Below are 16,123 nucleotides of genomic sequence, written 5' to 3' on the forward strand. Positions count from 1 at the left end.
ATGGGGGCGGGTAAGAGCAAGCCCAAGGAGACGGGCCAGCGCTCCATGAGTCTGGACGGCACCATCGGCTCGGACAGCGGCCCCCTCCAGCGCCTCGGCCCCGCCCAGCAGACCCAGACGCCCGACCGGAGCCCGGCCGCGGGGGCGGGGCGGCGGGGGCACCAGCACGCCCCCAGCAACACCCCCGAGCTGGCGCTGTTCGGGGGGGCGGACCACACCGGCAGCATCACGTCACCCCACAGGGGGGCGCTGGCAGGTAGGGGAACACACTCCACTACTTTACTGGACTTTATTGAGTTTATTTGATCAGGGACAGTGCAGACCGATCCACCGTGATTGACATGAAGCATGAATAAAAACTGTAAATATTCCAGCATTAAAGGGTTGATTATTTTCAGCTGCAGTCCCGGGGATAGATTTTAAAGCCGCCTGGTAAAAGACATAATATAGAAAGATATTTTTGAACTAATATAATAAAAATTGCAAATATTTAAAAGGTAATTTGGCTAGGTCTGACACACTCCGCTAGGCCTCACACACTCCGCTAGGCCTCACACACTCCGCTAGGTGAACACACTCCGCTAGCTGAACACACTCCGCTAGGCCTCACACACTCCGCTAGGCCTCACACACTCCGCTAGGCCTCACACACTCCGCTATCTGAACACACTCCGCTTGCTGAACACACTCCGCTAGGTGAACACACTCCGCTAGGCCTCACACACTCCGCTAGGTGAACACACTCCGCTAGGCCTCACACACTCCGCTAGGTGAACACACTCCGCTAGCTGAACACACTCCGCTAGCTGAACACACTCCGCTAGGCCTCACACACTCCGCTAGCTGAACACACTCCGCTAGCTGAACACACTCAGCTAGCTGAACACACACTCCGCTAGCCTCACACACTCCGCTAGCCTCACACACTCCACTAGCTGAACACACTCGCTAGGCCTCACACACTCCGCTAGGCCTCACACACTCCACTAGCTGAACACACTCCGCTAGGTGAACACACTCCGCTAGGCCTCACACACTCCGCTAGGCCTCACACACTCCGCTAGGCCTCACACACTCCGCTAGCCTCACACACTCCACTAGCTGAACACACTCCGCTAGGCCTCACACACTCCGCTAGGCCTCACACACTCCACTAGCTGAACACACTCCACTAGCTGAACACACTCCGCTAGGTGAACACACTCCGCTAGGCCTCACACACTCCGCTAGCTGAACACACTCCGCTAGGCCTCACACACTCCGCTAGGCTTGACTGACTCCGCTAGGCCTCACACACTCCGCTAGCTGAACACACTCCGCTAGCTGAACACACTCCGCTAGCTGAACACACTCCGCTAGGTGAACACACTCCACTAGGCCTCACACACTCCGCTAGCTGAACACACTCCGCTAGGCCTCACACACTCCGCTAGCTGAGCACACTCCGCTAGGCCTCACACACTCCGCTAGGCTTGACTGACTCCGCTAGGCCTCACACACTCCGCTAGCTGAACACACTCCGCTAGCTGAACACACTCCGCTAGCTGAACACACTCCGCTAGGTGAACACACTCCGCTAGGCCTCACACACTCCGCTAGCTGAACACACTCCGCTAGGCCTCACACACTCCGCTAGGCTTGACTGACTCCGCTAGGCCTCACACACTCCGCTAGCTGAACACACTCCGCTAGCTGAACACACTCCGCTAGCTGAACACACTCCGCTAGGTGAACACAGTCCGCTAGGCCTCACACACTCCGCTAGCTGAACACACTCCGCTAGGCCTCACACACTCCGCTAGGCTTGACTGACTCCGCTAGGCCTCACACACTCCGCTAGGCCTCACACACTCCGCTAGCTGAACACACTCCGCTAGGCCTCACACACTCCGCTAGGCTTGACTGACTCCGCTAGGCCTCACACACTCCGCTAGCTGAACACACTCCGCTAGGCTTGTCTGACTCCGCTAGGCCTCACACACTCCGCTAGGCCTCACACACTCCGCTAGGCCTCACACACTCCGCTAGGTGAACACACTCCGCTAGGCTTGACTGACTCCGCTAGGCCTCACACACTCCGCTAGGCCTCACACACTCCGCTAGGCCTCACACACTCCGCTAGGTGAACACACTCCGCTAGGCTTGACTGACTCCGCTAGGCCTCACACACTCCGCTAGGCCTCACACACTCCGCTAGGCCTCACACACTCCGCTAGGCCTCACACACTCCGCTAGGTGAACACACTCCGCTAGGCCTGCTCTCTGACCCTGGGCCCTCAAACCAAGTTCCGACTCAGCTTGACTCAGGAGTCGACTCACCTGATCGATTTAAGGGTCTAGATGGTTGATAGCGATAGACAGGACAGCTGACCGGTCAGTACTGCTCCTAATGAACCAGCCAGTTACTGTCCAGCTGGTTCCCTGGTCGGTCAGTGATTGTCCAGACCGCTGCCATGTCTTTATCCGTGGCTGATTAGAAGGTGTGGACCAGGAGACGTCCGTATGACCACCTTCAGGAGCCATGGGGACGCACGCCAGCGCGCTGTCCATATCCCTCATCGTCCCTGAGCAGAGGACATAAATCCGCCCCTGTAAGCGAGTGCGTCCGCTCCTTCATTCGTCCGTCACACGTGACCCAGTGACCCACCACCTGGGTCACTCGCCACAGTTCATTTCTCCCATCACGAGTTCTCTACATTGTGCTTTGTACATGAACAAGCGTGAATTCTCCGTAGCTGCGACCACGTGCGGGCCACACGCATTTTCATTCTGTCTGGATCTTGGCTCTGGTCTAATTAGTGGATTAGTAACAGCTGTGGACATGTTTGTGGACCGGCTGACCAGCGGCCAGCTACAGAGCTGCTAGTTGCAGTTGAAGACGGTGCTTGGTGTCTCTGTAGTAACTACAGGACCCCGGGGGGAGGGGGGCGGGTCTTTAAGCAGCCATACGGTGATTCTCACATTTCACATAGTGAAAGGCGACACAACACACACACATGGGTCGCTGGTGGAAATAGTTTGTTTATTTCCCATCCAATCTGTCCTCCTCCAGGGGCAGTGGGCAGCCATCGTTCATGGGGCCCGGGGGCCAAGTTCTCAGTCCAGGTCTTGTTCAGGGACCGGACTGAAGAGCATGTTTTTTGTATTGGGTTCTATTGGGAGGAAACCCTTGTGAACACGGGGAGAACATGCACACTCCACACAGAAAGGCTCGGAGACCTTCTTGCTGTGAGGTGACAGTACTGGGTACTGCGCCACCGTGCCGCACCTGAGTGGTTTGGGGTTCAGCGTCTTGCTCAAGAACACCTCAGCACACTGCCGGGAGCTGGGATCAAACCGAGGACCTGGCGATCCCCCGCCGGACGCTCTGCCCGCTACTCAGGAGCCCAGGAGGTCAGAGCAGAGGTCAGAGCCCAGGAGGTCAGAGCTTCAGATGCTTCATAGCTGCTTTTAAAGTCCCAATGATTGTCCCACACCTGAGGGTGTGAAATGTGTTCTCCTCATTTGACCCATCCCCTGGGGGAGCGGTGAGCAGCAGCGGTGCCGCGCTCGGGAATCATTTGGTGATGTAGCCCCCCAATTCCAACCCTTGATGCTGAGTGCCAAGCAGGGAGGCAATGGGGACCATTTTAATAGTCTTTGGTATGATTCGGCCAGGGATCGAACTCCCGACCTCCCAATCTCAGGGCGGACACTCTAACCACAAGGCCACTGAGCTGGTTTTTGGTGATGCTTCTAAATGTTAGGATTCTCACAAGTTAGTATCGGGGTTAGATGCATTGTGGGTTATCATTACTGTAGTTATAGTCATTATATTCACAACATACGTAGATCAGATAACTATTATTGAGGTAGTTGGATCATGCTGGATGGATCAGAGATGGTGAGGTCATATGAGGTCATATGTTTTACAACCGTGACAGTGAGTCCGGCCATTAGGGGCGGAGTCTATGGGCGTTTGTCACTGCCGGTGATGCAGCGCTCCCTGCGTCTGATTGGACTGTCTGACATGAGAGGTCTGTGGGCCAGTCTGACTGGATCTGGGCCGCACGGTTAGATTAGGTTACTTGGTTTTAGGTAGATTTCAAAAACACGCTGAGTGGTCGGTCAAACTGGGTTCAAACAATTTTTATTAATTAATTTAATTTTGATTGATGAATTTATTCTGATGTTACATTTTGCAAAATGGACTCGATCAGGAAGTGCTTCCTTCGCACAGAGTGAGTCAATGGAGGATGGAGTTCAGTCTTATAACTTGGGAGAGGAAGTGTCGTCAGTCTCAGGACGAACAGGACAGGGAAGTGATGTCAAATGTCAAATGGTGATTGTTATGAGAACGGACTGAAAGAGTTTCACAGAAGGTGTAAAATAAAGAACAGTCAGGTACCTGTAGGAGAACATTAAAGGACAAATGGTGTAGGTGACACATTGCTGAGACTGAAATGTCATGAACAAGGGTCATGGCTCGGTTCTGAAGCAGGGCTGGGTTCTGAAGCAGGGCTGGGTTCTGAAGCAGGGCTCGGTTCTGAAGCAGGGCTGGGTTCTGAAGCAGGGTTCGGTTCTGAAGCAGGGCTGGGTTCTGAAGCAGCGCTGGGTTCTGAAGCAGGGCTGGGTTCTGAAGCAGCGCTGGGTTCTGGAGCAGGGCTGGGTTCTGAAGCAGGGCTGGGTTCTGGAGCAGGGCTGGGTTCTGAAGCAGGGCTGGGTTCTGAAGCAGCGCTGGGTTCTGGAGCAGGGCTGGGTTCTGAAGCAGGGCTGGGTTCTGAAGCAGGGCTGGGTTCTGAAGCAGGACTGGGTTCTGAAGCAGGACTGGGTTCTAGAGCAGGGCTGGGTTCTGAAGCAGGACTGGGTTCTAGAGCAGGGCTGGGTTCTGAAGCAGGGTTCTGACTCACAGGCCCTGATCCACTAAGATCTCAAACAGAGCCCAGCGTTGCGTTGGCAGTCCTTCAGTTCAACGCTCAGTTGGGATGCATTTTGCAGCTGATCTATCAAGGATAATTGTGTGAATGACAACAGATGCAAAAGTGTGAAGACAGCCCTATTTAAATGAGGGGTTTTGCGTGTTGTATCCCACAATTGCACCATGGAAGAGGAGCGAAAACGCAAAAGCAGTAGAGTAGGCTAAACTATTATTTCATTTTGCAAAACGCCAAAGGTGCGCTCTATGATGTTCCTCATGCGGATATGAGCCTGTGCTCCCCGGGGGTATTTGGGTACAGAACTGGAGTCATGAGGAAGGGCTGTAGGGGACATGAGGAAGGGCTGTAGGGGACATGAGGAAGGGCTGTAGGGGACATGAGGAAGGGCTGTAGGGGACATGAGGAAGGGCTGTAGGGGACATGAGGAAGGGCTGTAGGGGACACGCGCTGTCACCTAAAAAGGAACATGAGATATGAACTGAGATGATGCTTTGGTTCTGTTCAAGGATGGACAAGGTTAACCGATTAAACGTTAACCGAACCTAAAATGAAACACTTATCAGGAGAACATTGGCCTGTGATGAGACTGGACCCCCCCCCTCCCCTCGGCTCACACACACACACACATTCATTTATCCCCACCCACACCTGGGGGGAAAAGCATAGCATATTGGCCTATTTGACAGCCTATAACAGTTAAACAGGCCTACCGTTGTGAAGCCTGACTGATGAACAAAAAGTTTTGTAAAACGAAATAATAGTTAAACCTACTACAGCGCACAAACATAAAAATAATAAACCACCAGCTCCATATTGCCCCCCCCCCCCCCCCCCCGAGATATGGATATTGAGCCACCCGCTATAGAGTATGAACGGGGACATTTATTCAACACTAATCAACTCCAAACTGCTGGAAACAAGGCTAGCTAGATTCTGTTGGCCGAGAGGAATCGATGGTGTCCACCTCTTGACATCTGGTTGATTTTACTGATCGCTAGATCGACGCAAACACGACCAATGTCATTCCACAGCTGTACATGCTGACGACATGCATCAGGGTGGGACACCACCGCCCCACGGTGCGCTGGTCCGGAGACGGGGGAGTGGTTTAACAGACGGGGGAGGGGTTTAACAGACGGGGGAGGGGTTTAACAGAGATGTCCATGGAGCTGCAGTGGACTGGTTCTGTTAGACCCATATCATGTGGAGAAGAACACGTTGTAGACACTATCTCTGTGACCCTATCTCTCTCTCTCTCTCTCTCTCTCTCTCTCTCTCTCTCTCTCTCTCTCTCTCTCTCTCTGTCAGGAGGGGTCACTACGTTCGTGGCTCTGTACGACTATGAGTCTCGGACAGCCTCTGATCTGACCTTCAAGAAAGGCGAGCGTCTGCAAATCGTCAACAACACGTAAGGACAAGCGCGTCTGTCTTCCTGGACACACACACACACACACACACACACACACACACACACACTCAGTAACTGATGAGTGCAGCCACAGTGTCTGATCTGTATCTGTCCTCCCCATCTGTCAGCTGCACTCTACTAGTACTGCCTGGTCCTCCAAGTAAAGACCTCCCTCCTGACTCCCCCTCCTGACTCCTCATCCTGACTCCCCCTCCTGACTCCTCCTCCTGACTCCCCCTCCTCACTCCCCCTCCTGACTCCCCCGACTCCTCCACTGACTCATCCTGACTCCTCCTCCTGACTCCTCTTGAATCCCCTTGACTCCTCATCCTGACTCCCCCTCCTGACTCCCCCTCCTGACTCCTCCTCCTGACTCCCCCTCCTGACTCCCCCTCCTGACTCCCCCTCCTGACTCCCCCTCCTGACTCCTCCTCCTGACTCCCCCTCCTGACTCCCCCTCCTGACTCCTCCTCCTGACTCCTCCTCCTGACTCCCCCTCCTCACTCCCCCTCCTGACTCCCCCTCCTGACTCCTCCTGACTCCCCCGACTCCTCCACTGACTCATCCTGACTCCTCCTCCTGACTCCTCTTGAATCCCCTTGACTCCTCATCCTGACTCCTCCTCCTGACTCCTCTTGAATCCCCTTGACTCCTCCCCCTGAATCCCCCTGACTCCTCCCCCTGACTCCAGCTCCAGCCCATGTTAGAAGTCATGTTGAGCCCAGTATTTCTCAGTGTCTCAGAGAGCAGATCCAGGATCAGGTCCTACAGAAGCATGTTCATTCAGAAGGTCTCTGCTCTGAGGAGCAGACTAGTTCTCAGTGTCTCAGAGAGCAGATCCAGGATCAGGTCCTACAGAAGCATGTTCATTCAGAAGGTCTCTGCTCTGAGGAGCAGACTAGTCGCTCACTAACGACTTCCTGTAGTTGAGGACGTGCTGCTGTCTGCTTGCTCTTTCTCTCTGCTGTGTTTTGACGTGTGTGCTGCTGTCTCTGTTATCTCTCTCTCTCTCTCTCTCTCTCTCTCTCTCTCTCTCTCTCTCTCTCTCTCTCTCTCTCTCATGCTTCCTGGCTTCTCTCAGGAGAAAGTACAGCTTCAGGTCAGTACTAACACCTGTCTACACACACAGATACAGATACAGAGACATCTAGTGCCTGTTTCTGATAGAACAGCGGGAACAGGATTTTAGTCTAATGGAGGTGGAGCCGTCCTCCTCCACGGTCTGTCCTCCGCCGTGTCCCCGTCACATCCTGTCCCTCCGATCGGACTGATCCCCTAGACAAGGTTACGCTTGTCCCAGGCAATATCGTCATCACTGTTTTGCCTCACTCTGTCTTCTTCCCCCATCGCTCTCTCCCTCCCTCCCTCCCTCCCTCCCCCTTTCTCTCTCCCTCCCTCTCTCTCTCCCTCTCCCCCCCCCCTCTCTCCCTCCCTCTCTCTCACTACTTCTCTCTCTCTCCCTCCCGCTCTCTCCATCCTTCTCCCTCTCTCTCCCTCCCTCCCTCTCTTTCTCTCTCTCTCCCTCCCTCTCTTTCCCTCTCCCTCCCTCCCTCTCTTTCTCTCTCTCTCTCTCCCTCCCTCCCTCTCTCTCCTCCCTCCCTCTCTCCATCTCTCTCCCTCCCTCCCTCCCTCTCTCCCTCCTTCCCTCCCCCTCTCTCTCTCTCCCTCTCTCCCCCTCTCTCTCCCCTCTCTCTCTCCCCTCTCTCTCTCCCTCTCCCTCCCTCTCTCTCCCTCTCTCTCCCTCTCTCCCCCTCTCTCTCCCCTCTCTCTCTCCCCTCTCTCTCTTCCTCTCCCTCCCTCTCTCTCCCTCCCTCTCTCTCTCTCTCTCTCCCTCTCTCCCCCTCTCTCTCCCCTCTCTCTCTCCCCTCTCTCTCTCCCTCTCCCTCCCTCTCCCTCCCTCTCTCTCCCTCTCTCTCCCTCTCTCTCTCTCTCTCTCTCTCTCTCTCTCCTCCTCAGGGAAGGGGACTGGTGGCTGGCCAGGTCTCTGACTACAGGAGAGAGTGGTTACATCCCCAGCAACTATGTGGCTCCTTCAGACTCCATCCAGGCAGAAGAGTAGGATACATCTCCTTCTCTGACTCCTCCTCTGTCTCCTCTTCTGTCTCCTTCTCTGTCTCCTTCTCCGTCTCCTCCTCTGTCTCCTCCTCTGTCTCCTCTTCTCTCTCCTTCTCTGTCTCCTACTCCGTCTCCTTCTCTGTCTCCTTCTCTGTCTCCTCCTCTGTCTCCTCCTCTGTCTCCTCTTCTCTCTCCTTCTGTCTCCTTCTCTGTCTCCTACTCCGTCTCCTCCTCTGTCTCCTCCTATGTCTCCTTCTCTCTCCTCCTTCGGTCTCCTTCTCTCTCCTCCTCTGTCTCCTCTTCTGTCTCCTTCTCTGTCTCCTCTTTTGTCTCCCTCTTTCTCCTCCTCTGTCTCCTTCTGTCTGCTCCTCTGTCTCCTTCTGTCTCCTGAGTGACTGTGTTGAGTTGTGTGTTGAGTGACCTTGTTGAGTTGTGTGTTGAGTGACTGTGTGTGTGTTCAGTGACCTTGTTGAGTTGTGTGTTGAGTGACCTTGTTGAGTTGTGTGTTGAGTGACCTTGTTGAGTTGTGTGTTGAGTGACTGTGTGTGTGTTCAGTGACCTTGTTGAGTTGTGTGTTGAGTGACCTTGTTGAGTTGTGTGTTGAGTGACTGTGTGTGTGTTCAGTGACATTGTTGAGTTGTGTGTTGAGTGACCTTGTTGAGTTGTGTGTTGTGACCTTGTTGAGTTGTGTGTTGTGACTTTGTTGAGTTGTGTGTTGAGTGACTGTTGAGTTGTGTGTTGAGTGACTGTTGAGTTGTGTGTTGTGACCTTGTTGAGTTGTGTGTTGTGACTTTGTTGAGTTGTGTGTTGAGTGACTGTTGAGTTGTGTGTTGAGTGACTGTTGAGTTGTGTGTTGCGTGACTGTGTGTTGAGTGACCTTGTTGAGTTGTGTGGTGGTGAGTGACTGTTGAGTTGTGTGTTGAGTGACTGTGTAGAGATGTGTATTGAGTGACTGTGTTGAGTGACTGTGTTGAGTTGTGTGTTGAGTGCCTGTGTGTGTGTGCAGGTGGTACTTTGGGAAGATAACGAGGAGGGACTCTGAGCGGCTGCTGCTGAGTCTGCAGAACCGACGGGGAACCTTCCTGGTCCGAGAGAGCGAGACCACTAAAGGTGAGGAGAACCAACAGAACCTGGAACTAACGGGGACAAAGTCCCTCTGGCAGCCATGATGGACAGGAGAGGGGGGGGGGTGAGTGGACAGGAGGGGGGGGGGGGTGAGGGGACAGGAGGAGGGGGGTGAGGGGACAGGAGGGGGGTGGGGGGTGAGTGGACAGGAGAGGGGGGGGGGGGGGGAGTGGACATGGGTGAATCAAAATGGCAGAAGTAGGTCTCTCTGCCTCTCTAAGGCCTGGATTACACTACTGCGTTTTTCGGCATTTTCCCCAAAAAAGACCTACGTTTGAGCCTAGCAGTTCCACTACCACGGCCAAAACCACGCTCCCACTATCACGGCCAAAACCACGCTCCCTCTACCACGGCCAAAACCAGGCTCCAACCCGGAGGTGGATCGATACGGCCGGAGCTACGTTTTGGCGCTCGAAATCCGGAGCTGCGTTCTAGTGTAGTAGGCAGATCCGGAGCTGCGTTCTAGTGTAGTAGGCAGATCCGGAGCTGCGTTTTAGTGTAGTAGGCAGATCCGGAGCTGCGTTCTAGTGTAGAAGGCAGATCCGGAGCTGCGTTCTAGTGTAGTAGGCAGATCTGGAGGCTTTTGAAAAAACTTGAACGCCGCTGTCATAGCAAGTTTAGCTCAAATGTCTCTTTGTCCTCAATGAAACCGATCCGTACACACCAACATTTAACCGATCCGTACACACCAACATTTAACCGATCCGTACACACCAACATTTAACCGATCCGTACACACCAACATTTAACCGATCCGTACACACCAACATTTAACCGATCCGTACACACCAACATTTAACTGATCCGTACACACCAACATTTAACCAATCCGTACACACCAACATTTAACCGATCCGTACACACCAACATTTAAAGGACAATGCTCGTTTTTGACAACCTGGACCTTATTTACGACATATTATAAGAGGTTTGACTCACCGAGATCACTTTGGTGTAGTTCGGAGGCCTGTAGAAGAAATGTAAAATCCAGTATATCCATGTAATGGCGGTGGTGGGGGCAACGAGAATGCAGTTTCTAAAAATCTATTTTCTGCCGCGAAACGGTTGTTTTCATCAATCTGTCTTTATGAATCGCTAGTTGTGCTTAAATAGAGCGTAGGCCTGTTGTGGTTGTTCACATGCCTCTGTAATATGATGTTTAGAAACGTCTTTCGAAACGAAATAGCTTCCCCACTTGCTCCAGCACGCATGCGCACAGCGCACAATCGTTGCTCCAGCACGCTGTGCGCATGTGAAAAACCACAACAGGCCTACGCTCTATTTAAGCACAACAAGCGATTCATAAAGAAAGATTGATGAAAACAACCATCATAATAATAATAATATTATAATCATAATATTCGTTTCGGTGTCTCACTATGGGATATGGTAGCTCCCGTAATGCCAGACAAGCTTATCAGCATCCACCAACCGACAGGGGGAGAACTCAGTTTAAATCAGGACTGGGGCGGAGACATCCAGCATATAGAAACGAACAAAAGTGAGAGGTGAGGACCAGCTCGCCGCAGCACAGATGTCCTGAACAGAGACCCCCCTGCAAAGGGCCCAGGATGCAGCCAAGCCACGGGTCGAGTGCGCACGTAGGAAGAACTGGGTGCACGACAGGCGCACCGAAAGCGCATGGATATCACCGACCCGCTTAGCCGAGGCCAGGGCCAGCAACAGCACAGTCTTAAGAGAGACGTGCTTCAAACCCGCTCCCCCCAGTGGCTCAAACCACTAAGCCCCTCCAGAACCACAGCCAGATCCCAAGGCGGCACCAAGGGCCTGGAGACGGGGAGGAGCCTGCGCGCGCCCCTCATGAAACGGCAGACCAGCGGATGCTGGCTTGCCATCCACTTGCCAAACCCCACGTACACCTTGACCGTGGAGAAGGCCCGTCTATTGTCAATCAGGCCCTGCAAGAATGACAAAATTGTTCCCACCGGGCACTGAAAAGGAACATGGCCCGCACCGCGGCACCACTCCTCGAACACCTTCCACTTACAGTCATACAAAGACCTAGTGGAGGAAGCACGAGCACCCTGAATAGTGGCTATCACGTCCTATGGGAGTCCCGCAGCCGACAGATTGAGCCACTCGGGCCAAACCCACAGTTCCAGGCGCTCTGGGTGCAGTTGGAAAACCATCCCCCCCCCCCTGCGACAGCAGGTCCCTGCGCAGCGGGAGCCGCCACGGCTGAGCCCGCAGCATCCTGTACACCTCCGCCAGCCAGTGCATAGCAGGCCAATGCGGAGCTACCAATAGCAGGGTGTGGCCATGGTCCCTCACACTGGACAGGGTAGGGGGTATCAGGGCCAGGGGAGGAAACGCGTAAAGAAGCCCGCGCGGCCAGGCATGCGCTAAAGCATCGACGCCCAGGGGAGCACTCATGCTGCGCAGGGAGTAAAACAGCACGCACCGCGCGTTGTCCTCCGACACGAACAGATCCACCTCGGCCCGCCCATAGCGCGCCCAGATCTGTTCCACCACCTCCGGGTGCAGAGCCTACTCCCCGTACATTGGTGAGCCCCGGGACAAGAGGTCTGTACCCGCGTTCAGGACCCCCGGGACGTGCATCGCCCTCAGTGAGAGAAGACGGCCACAACTCCAGAGGATGAGTCTGCGTGCCAGCAGACTGACGGGAGCGCAACCCCCCTTGGCGATTGACATACGCCACCGTCGTCGTGTTGTCCGTCCTGACCAGGACATGATGACCGACGAGAGACGGGAGGAAATGCCTCAGGGAGAGGAACACCGCTGAGAGCTCCAGAAAATTTATGTGAGGCAGCAGGAGACCCGGGCTCCAGCGGGCCCTTGTGTATCGCGCCCCAGCCCGTCAGGCTGGCGTCCGTAGTGACCACCTTCCTGGACAACACTGAGCCCATGGGCACGCCCTGTGTCAGGAAAGACGGGGTCCACCAGCGGCGCAGCGCCTGCATACAAATCGATGTCACCAACACCTGCCGTGCGCCATGACGCACGGGGTCCAGCGCGCATGAGGCCACCCAAAGCTGGAACTCCCTTATGTGCAGGCGGCCAAGCCGGACCACGAGGATGGCCGACGCCATCAGTCCGAGAAGCCGAAGACAAAGCCTGAACTGAACAGACCCGCCCGGGCGAAACAGCGCCAGGCATGCTCTGAAAGCCTTTACCCGGTCCTCTGAGAGGCGCGCGGTCAAACTCACTGAGTCCAGAGACAGCCCCAGGAAGACGATGCTCTGCACCGGGGACAGCATGCTCTTCTCCTCGTTTTCACGAAACCCAAATTCAGTAGGTGACGCACGAGTTCGCTCGAATTTGCGTGTGCGCTCCGGACTCCTGCTGTGACCGCGCCAGCAGCAGCCAATCGTCCAGATAAGTAGCCAATCGGATGCCCTGCCGCCTGAGCGGGGCGACCGCCGCCTCTGTGCACTTCACAAACACCCTCTGGCTCAAGGACAGGCCGAACAGGAGCACGCGGTACTAGTAACAGACCCCCCTGAAAGCAAACCTGAGGTACTTTCTGTGTAGGGGATAAATGGGGATGTGGAAATATGCGTCCTTCAGATCGATGGAAGTAAACCAATCGTTCTGACACACCAGACTGTGCAAAGTCCTCACACAACTCCGCTTGGTAGGCGGTGAGCAGGGAGAGGACGTTCAGGGCCCTGGCCGAGAGAGCTACCGCTTTGTATGCCTTCTCAGTCAGGGCTGACTGGAAACGGTCCGACTTAGACGGCAAGGAGGGGCTCCGGGAGGAGACCGCTGACAGCCGCGGGTGAAGGTGGGCTGCGACGAGCGGCTCCATCGGTGGCATGCGGAGCAGACCCAGGCTCTCCATACCCTCGCAGTCGAGGGATGAGGCGCCGGGAACCGGGCTCCTGCCGCTGAACGGGCGGTCCCTCCAGGAGCACGCCATCTCGTCCAGCAGCTCCGGGAAGACAGGGAGAAGCCACTTCGACGTACCCCTAGCCGAGGGCAATTTCTTCCCCTCGTAGCAGGACCTGGTGGTCTCGGCTACGGCGGTCAGCCACGGGATGTCCAGTCGATCAGCCGCGCGTTTGCACACGTTGAACATGTCCGAACTGGGGAGGGGAGAAGCTGGTGTGCTGCACTCATCTCCATCCCGGGTGCTGTCGAGGGCCCCGGGCAGCGCAGCCCGGGCCTGAGGGGAGAAAACATCCTCCTCCTCGTCATCCTCTGAGATGAGGAGATCCGAGAGGTGGTCCTCATAATCGTCCCCACAGTCCAACTCCAGGACGTCTTCCTCAGAAGCGGGAGCCGCGACCATGTCAAGCTGGGAGCCCCAGCTGGCACTAGCCCGCGGCAACCCTACTGTAACGACCACCTCTCCGTCCTCCTCTTCGACGTCCCGGACATCGGAGGGGAGGAGGGGGTCGCATTCAGACAGGCTAGCCTGGCGAGCCAACTGTCTGCGGAGACTCTTGACCGTGAAAACAGCGCAGTGTTGACACGAGCCGGGAGCGTCGAGAGCCAGCCGGGCATGTTCCAGCCCCAGGCAGCCCGAGCAGACCTGGTGTGGATCCTTGCTCAAGATCTTGTTCCCACACCCGCAGGTGCGGGGCTCCGAGTCTTGAGAACCTCTGGCGTGAGGAACTTCGGCCTCCATCCTTCGCGAGCCGGCGAGCAAGCAGGGATTCGAGGCAGCCAGCTAGCCGGTGCAGCAAGGTGGATGGGCTAGCTAGCTGGTGTGCTCGCTTGCCACTAGTGACCGAGAGGTTAGCTGGGCTAACGCCCGGTCGGACGAATAGCGGGTGGTGGGGCTCCGGCCCAGTAGCTGGCGTGCTAGCTAACCACGAGCCGAGGAATTAGCCGGAGAGCTAACTCCAACGGTCAACCACCGTGGGGAGGTGACGAACCATGACAAAACCAGCTAGCTGGTGTGCTAGCAAGCCGGGAAGCCGAGAGATTTAGCCGGAGGGCTAAATGCTCGACTGCTGATCGCCGTGGAGGGGCGTCGAAGACTGCCTAGCCGTGGTGGGGCTGAGGGAATCCAGGTAAACCTCCGGTCTCGAAGACCAGCGTAGCAGAAGGTCCAACGAAAACTAGCTAGCGCCCGGCGACAGTAGCCGATGTAAGATCCGTCTGTGGACAGTTGAACTAGCTAGTGTGGACGCGAGAAGCTACTCCTAGTGAGAAGAGGTGTTTGAATGAAGGTGATCCCTCCGGTGCCAGCCTATATAGGCAGGTGGGTCTACCCTCCCTGGCGTGGATGGATTCTTCCACCGGCCAATCAGGATTGGTGGAATGAGATAGAGCTTCTGAGGTCGCAGCGGGGCATGCCTCCCATGAGACACCGAAACGAATATTATGAAATAGAACTTATTGGATATCAATCTGGAAATAAGAATAACGCCAGGATGAACTTAAACTGTAGCCTATTCAATGTTTACAGGTTCCCACAAAAAAGTAGACGCTTCAAATCATAACCCAAACAAGAGTAGACACTTCAAATAATAATATTCCCTTGTTCAAAGAAAATTAACTGCCAAAAAGTTTAAAAGCCTTTATTGAGATATGGCGCTATACGCGCGGGTAGGCTGATGCTCCTCAGCTCAGTCAGTGCTCCTGACCAGATAGCTCCTTCCTCCTGACCAGATAGCTCCTTCATCACACCTGTCTGAACTTCCCAGCTCTCCTGCACTTTTCTTAATGAATACTATTCTCTATTCAATAATCTAATTCAGTCCAAATGTTCCAATATATAGTCCTTATGATCAGTTTATTTGATGTCCTTCATCCAATCCCTTATGTTATAGCTCCCATATTATGACGAGACTTGAATATGATGAGACTTATTGAACGGGTTTATGTCAGCAATCCTGATGCAGAAGTTTGTGCTTGTGAATAAATATGAGGGTGTGTGAATGTTTTGACTGTCTGCTCATGTCCTGCATGTCTTCATTCTGTATCAAGAGATGAAAAAACATTCTATTTTGAACCTCACAGCAGATATGAGCATGATTTAGGATATCTGATCTACAAACGGAAATGTCTTTGCAAAAGAACCCCTCATACAGGCTGTCCTCAGTTTAATCTGGAATAATAAAAGAACCCCTCATATAAAATGTCCTCAATTTAATCTGGAATAATAAAAGAACCCCTCATATAGGCCGTCCTCAATTTAATCTGGAATAATAAAAGAACCCCTCATATAGGCTGTCCTCAGTTTAATCTGGAATAATAAAAGAACCCCTCATATAGGCTGTCCTCAGTTTAATCTGGAATAATAAAAAAAAAACTCATATAGGCTGTCCTCAGTTTAAACTGGAATAATAAAAGAACCCCTCATACAGGCTGTCCTCAGTTTAATCTGGAATAATAGTCAGTTCTGTGGTCATTGAAGAAGGAACTGGTTTGTTTGTGTGATTCCAAATCAAAAAAGGAATTGGATATTCTTTATATTGGAGTTTGATTACTGGAAAAAAATGAGAAGAGGAACTTTAGGCAGACCGGTGGTGAGCTGAGAGTGGCAGGCCTGTGGGCCTATGGGACGCTGCGCTCCCGGTGGTGAGCTGAGAGTGGCAGGCCTGTGGGCCTATGGGACGCTGCGCTCCCGGTGGTGAGCTGAGAGTGGCAGGCCTGTGGGCCTATGGGACGCTGCGCTCCCGGTGGT

General features: G+C 54.2%; 1 protein-coding gene across 1 annotated transcript in view; it reads left to right on the forward strand.

The window, feature by feature from the left end:
* LOC311329342 (proto-oncogene tyrosine-protein kinase Src-like) overlaps positions 1-16,123 on the forward strand; it is a gene marked incomplete at both ends in the record, with an annotated part of 22,541 nt that continues 6,418 nt past the window's right edge. Inside the window, 4 exons of the mRNA XM_084463200.1 lie at positions 1-256; positions 6,225-6,324; positions 8,281-8,379; positions 9,386-9,489. Of these exons, the coding sequence (XP_084319326.1) occupies positions 1-256; positions 6,225-6,324; positions 8,281-8,379; positions 9,386-9,489 (559 nt within the window). The remainder of the gene's footprint in view (positions 257-6,224; positions 6,325-8,280; positions 8,380-9,385; positions 9,490-16,123) is intronic.

The sequence above is a fragment of the Borostomias antarcticus genome (assembly GCF_949987555.1).
Source record: "Borostomias antarcticus genome assembly, contig: scaffold_41, whole genome shotgun sequence".
Lineage (NCBI taxonomy): Eukaryota > Metazoa > Chordata > Actinopteri > Stomiiformes > Stomiidae > Borostomias > Borostomias antarcticus.